At 41.5% G+C, this 4,374-nt stretch overlaps 1 protein-coding gene across 1 annotated transcript; it reads left to right on the top strand.

The window, feature by feature from the left end:
- The first annotated feature begins 1,144 nt into the window (after positions 1–1,144).
- On the top strand, positions 1,145–1,948 carry LOC146526750 (uncharacterized). Its single transcript, XM_085206126.1, has one exon. The coding sequence runs from the start codon at positions 1,145–1,147 to the stop codon at positions 1,946–1,948; it is 804 nt and encodes a 267-aa protein (XP_085062252.1).
- Positions 1,949–4,374: the final 2,426 nt, after the last annotated feature.

The raw sequence follows: 4,374 nt of genomic DNA, 5'->3' as shown, positions 1-4,374 counted from the left end.
AAGAGAATGTTCTCATTTTCAACCAACTTCAAAAAAGGGAGATTCCCAATTCGCCCGAATACTTTTTATGTATGTTCTTGTCAATATACCAAAATGTTACTTTGCGCAAAAATAAACCCTAATTAAATGAAGTTTTACATGGGACATTCACAACCACTCGTTGACAACCACTACCACCACCATCACCACTCGTTCAAGAAGCATCATTTTAAGATCTACCCATCACTTAAAATCGTAAAATAAATTATTTTTTAACAAAAACAAAAACCGACTTCTAACAACGAACTAAAAAGTGAAAAATAATTTTACAAAGATTTTATTATTTTGAAGTCGGTGCTCAGTAGAACAAACAGGCTTAGTAATTAGATATTGTAGTAAAGGTGTTGTATTAGCATTAGCTTGACACCGACTTCAAAATAATAAAATCTTTGTAAAATTATTTTTCACTTTTTAGTTCGTTGTTAGAAGTCGGTTTTTGTTTTTGTTATAAATTAATTTATAGATGAACTTAATAATCCTTTAATTACATTAAAATCAATTGGACATCAATGATATTGAAGATATGAATATTCTGATTTTAATAACATTGAATTTGTAGGGAACATTACTTATTCAAAATTAATATTATTACATTTACTAGAATCATCCGCACGCAGCGCATTGGAACAATTCAAACCTGTTCCGAGTTTTTTTGCTATGCCTGTCGTAGGCTGCTAGCCAGCATCGCCACGTTTAAAGAGTCGGCTAGAATCGCTTGCGACATTCACTTGTGTATCCATTGCTCTCTTAGCTTGCATTCAATTCTCAACCTTAACTTCTTGCTATTACGTGCTAGTTTAGCTTGTATTTTCTATTGGTATTTATTTAAATTTCTTTATTTCCTTCTGTGATTATTTTCTCTTCACGTATCTGTGAGTTAAATAAATTTGGACAATTTCTCCACAAAATTTGGATTTTTAATTTTACTCATTTAGTGTAAAATAAATAAGATCATATTAAATAGTGGTATCACATCTCAACCGCTATATTGGTGACCCCTAAATTGGTGAGCACTACAATAAATACCTACGCTTACTGCTGGCAAGAAGATTTAAAACGGCAGGAGGCCATTTTAACGACCTTGGCAAGTGACCTCTGATACAAGATGGAGGACGCGACTACATCCAACGTGTGCAGAATTGGCGTGCGTATTCCACCATTCTGGCCGGAAGAACCAGCCCTTTGGTTTTCACAAATTGAAGGTCAGTTTGCTTTATCTAATATAACAAGTGATACTACAAAATTTTATTACGTTGCCGCTCAGTTAGATAATCAATTTGCTGTCGAGGTGAAGGATATTATCATTTCTCCTCCCGAGACGGATAAATACATCACTCTTAAAACGCAACTGATTAAAAGATTGTCTGCGTCTCAAGAAAAGAAAGTGATGCAGTTGCTGAGGCACGAGCAGCTAGGTGATCGCAAGCCATCACAGTTTCTGCGATACATGCAAGATCTTGCGGGTTCATCTGTCCCCAAGGATTTTTTAAAAACATTATGGTCGAGTAGGTTACCACAAAACATTCAAACGGTTATAGCTTCACAGCCTGATCTGCCTATCGAAAAATTAGCTGACCTGGCAGACAAAGTGCATGAGATAGCACCCTCATCACCACAGGTCGCAAGCACATCTGCGATGGCCACACCCCCTGCATCCTCCATGTTGGAAGAAATGGCCAAGCAGATCCAACTCCTGACCAAGCAGGTATCGGAACTCTCGACCCACGTACGTCACAACTCGGTCTCATCAAAATTTAAAGAGCGTTCCCGGAGCCATTCCAGACATCGCAGGAAGTCGACTACCCAGCAAAAATGTTGGTACCATTTTAAATTTGGTTCAAATGCTAAAAAATGTGTGCAGCCATGTAGTTACGGAGAGTCGGAAAACTCTCTGGGCAGCCGGAAGTAGCGGCCAACGTCTGCCCTTTACCTACAGGCCGTCTTTTCATTACCGACCGTATTTCAAAAATGCTTTTCCTCATTGATACTGGCTCGGATCTCTGCGTTTTTCCACGGTTGGCTACCAAGGCGCCCTGTACCAAGACAAAGTATGAACTTATGGCGGCGAACGGTACAGTCATTCATACTTACGGTCCTACATTATTGCACTTAGACCTAGGACTGAAACGTACTTTCACCTGGAAATTTACCATCGCTGATGTTTCAAAGCCCATTATCGGCGTAGATTTTTTGATATTTTACAATCTTCTTGTAGATTGCAGATGTCAGCGACTCGTCGATGGAAATACCACTCTGTCAGTGCAAGCAATAAAAGAAAATATCTCCGATGACCTTGCGTCAGTCAAAGCCATTTCGGGAGAATCAAAATACCATCAGCTGCTTCATGAGTTTCCAGAGGTAACGAGACCATCAGGTACGTCTTCCTTACCTAAGCATAATACCGTGCATTACATCAAAACCATTCCCGGACCACCGGTTACCAGTAGACCTCGTCGTTTAGACCCAGTTAGACTGAAAGCAGCCAAAAAAGAATTTGACGATATGCTGTCACAGGGAACTGCCCGCTCCTCTAACAGTTCGTGGTCGTCCGCTCTGCACTTAGTTAAGAAGAAGGACGACGGATGGAGACCATGTGGTGATTATAGGGCACTCAATGCTCGCACAGTACCTGACAGGTATCCGATACGCCATATCCAGGATTTTTCCTACCAACTCTCTGGTTGTACAGTATTTTCAACTATCGATCTAGTCAAGGCGTACAATCAAATACCAGTACACGTCAATGATATCCACAAAACAGCCATTATAACTCCTTTTGGACTTTTCGAGTTCCCGTACATGACCTACGGACTGCGCAATGCAGCACAAACCTTTCAGAGGTTCATGGACGAAGTGCTACGTGATTTTGATGACTTTTGTTTTGGTTACTTAGACGACATTTTGGTATTTTCCAGTTCTGAAGAACAACATCAGCGCCACATCAGACTACTCTTCACCAGGCTCAAAGAGTATGGTGTTTTGATAAACACATCCAAGTGTGTCTTCGGGCAGCGACAGGTAAAATTTCTTGGTTACCTAGTGTCAGGTTCTGGGACTCAACCTTTAGAGACGAACGTAAAGAGCATAGAGGAGTGCAGTGTGCCGAAAACTGCTAAGGAATTACGACGTTTCCTCGGTATGTTCAATTTTTATCGGCGTTTTATTCCCGATGCCGCAAATATCCAAGCACCATTAGATGCTGCGCTTCTAGGACCTAAGATGAAAGGAGCTAAGCCGATCACTATGACGCCGGAGATGATGGAAGCCTTTCAAAAATGTAAGACTTGTTTATCTCAAGCCACATTACTGGCTCACCCAGATCCTTCTGCAGAGCTAGCTATTGCCACTGATGCTTCTGATGTCGGAATTGGAGCAGTTCTTCAACAACGTGTTAATAACGTATGGCAACCTCTTGGTTTCTTTTCTAAAAAATTAACATCTGCGCAGAAGAAGTATAGTCCTTACGACAGAGAACTGTTAGCCATTTATGAAGCCATTAAATATTTTCGACACATGGTTGAGGCTCGAAACTTCGTGATTCACACGGATCATAAACCTCTCACATATGCATTCAACATTAACAGGGAGAAATGCTCACCGCGCCAATATCGGTACTTTGATTATATTTCTCAGTTCACAACTATTATTCAATACTTACCAGGACGTTTGAACGTAGTGGCTGATACTCTGTCACGACTGGAAGAGGTGAGTCGATCTATCGATTACCAGGCTCTAGCACTTGCTCAAGATACTGATCCTGAACTGCTAGGTCTGCTTCAAAAAGGCTCATCGTTAAAACTGGTTAAGGTAGATTTGCCACACTGTAACCAGAAGTTATACTGTGACGTATCAATGTCTTCTCCGCGCCCGTTCATTACTGAGAAGTTTCGCCGACAAGTTTTTGAAACTTCACACAGCTTGAGCCATCCTGGTAGGACAGCTACAGTGCGGCTGGTTACACAGAGATTCGTATGGCCAGGGATTCGCAAAGACTGTAGAGAGTGGACACGAGAGTGTGTACTTTGTCGAAAGAGCAAAGTTCACCGTCATACCCTTGCTCCCTTATCCTCAATTCCAACTCCTACATCGAGGTTTGCACACATCCACCTCGACATCGTCGGACCTTTAACTATTTCGTCTGATTTCAGATATTGCCTTACTGTCATCGACCGTTTCACACGATGGCCTGAGGCATTCCCACTTAAGGACATCACAGCTGATTCCTGTGCTGCCGCTCTTCTCTCTGGTTGGATAGCAAGATTTGGTTGCCCTCTTCGAATTACAACCGATAGGGGTCGGCAATTCGAGTCGCATCTCTTCAAGGCACTATCAGCC

Source organism: Heliconius melpomene, chromosome 21 (genome assembly GCF_056956725.1).
Source record: "Heliconius melpomene rosina isolate 202511_hmr_F chromosome 21, ASM5695672v1, whole genome shotgun sequence".
NCBI classification, from domain to species: domain Eukaryota; kingdom Metazoa; phylum Arthropoda; class Insecta; order Lepidoptera; family Nymphalidae; genus Heliconius; species Heliconius melpomene.
Note: the sequence above shows the minus strand (reverse complement) of the source record. Positions and strands in the feature narration are given on the sequence as shown.

Bases quoted from the DNA above. Each gene is read 5' to 3' on its own strand.
- LOC146526750 (XM_085206126.1), top strand. From the start codon at position 1,145: ATGGAGGACGCGACTACATCCAACGTGTGCAGAATTGGCGTGCGTATT.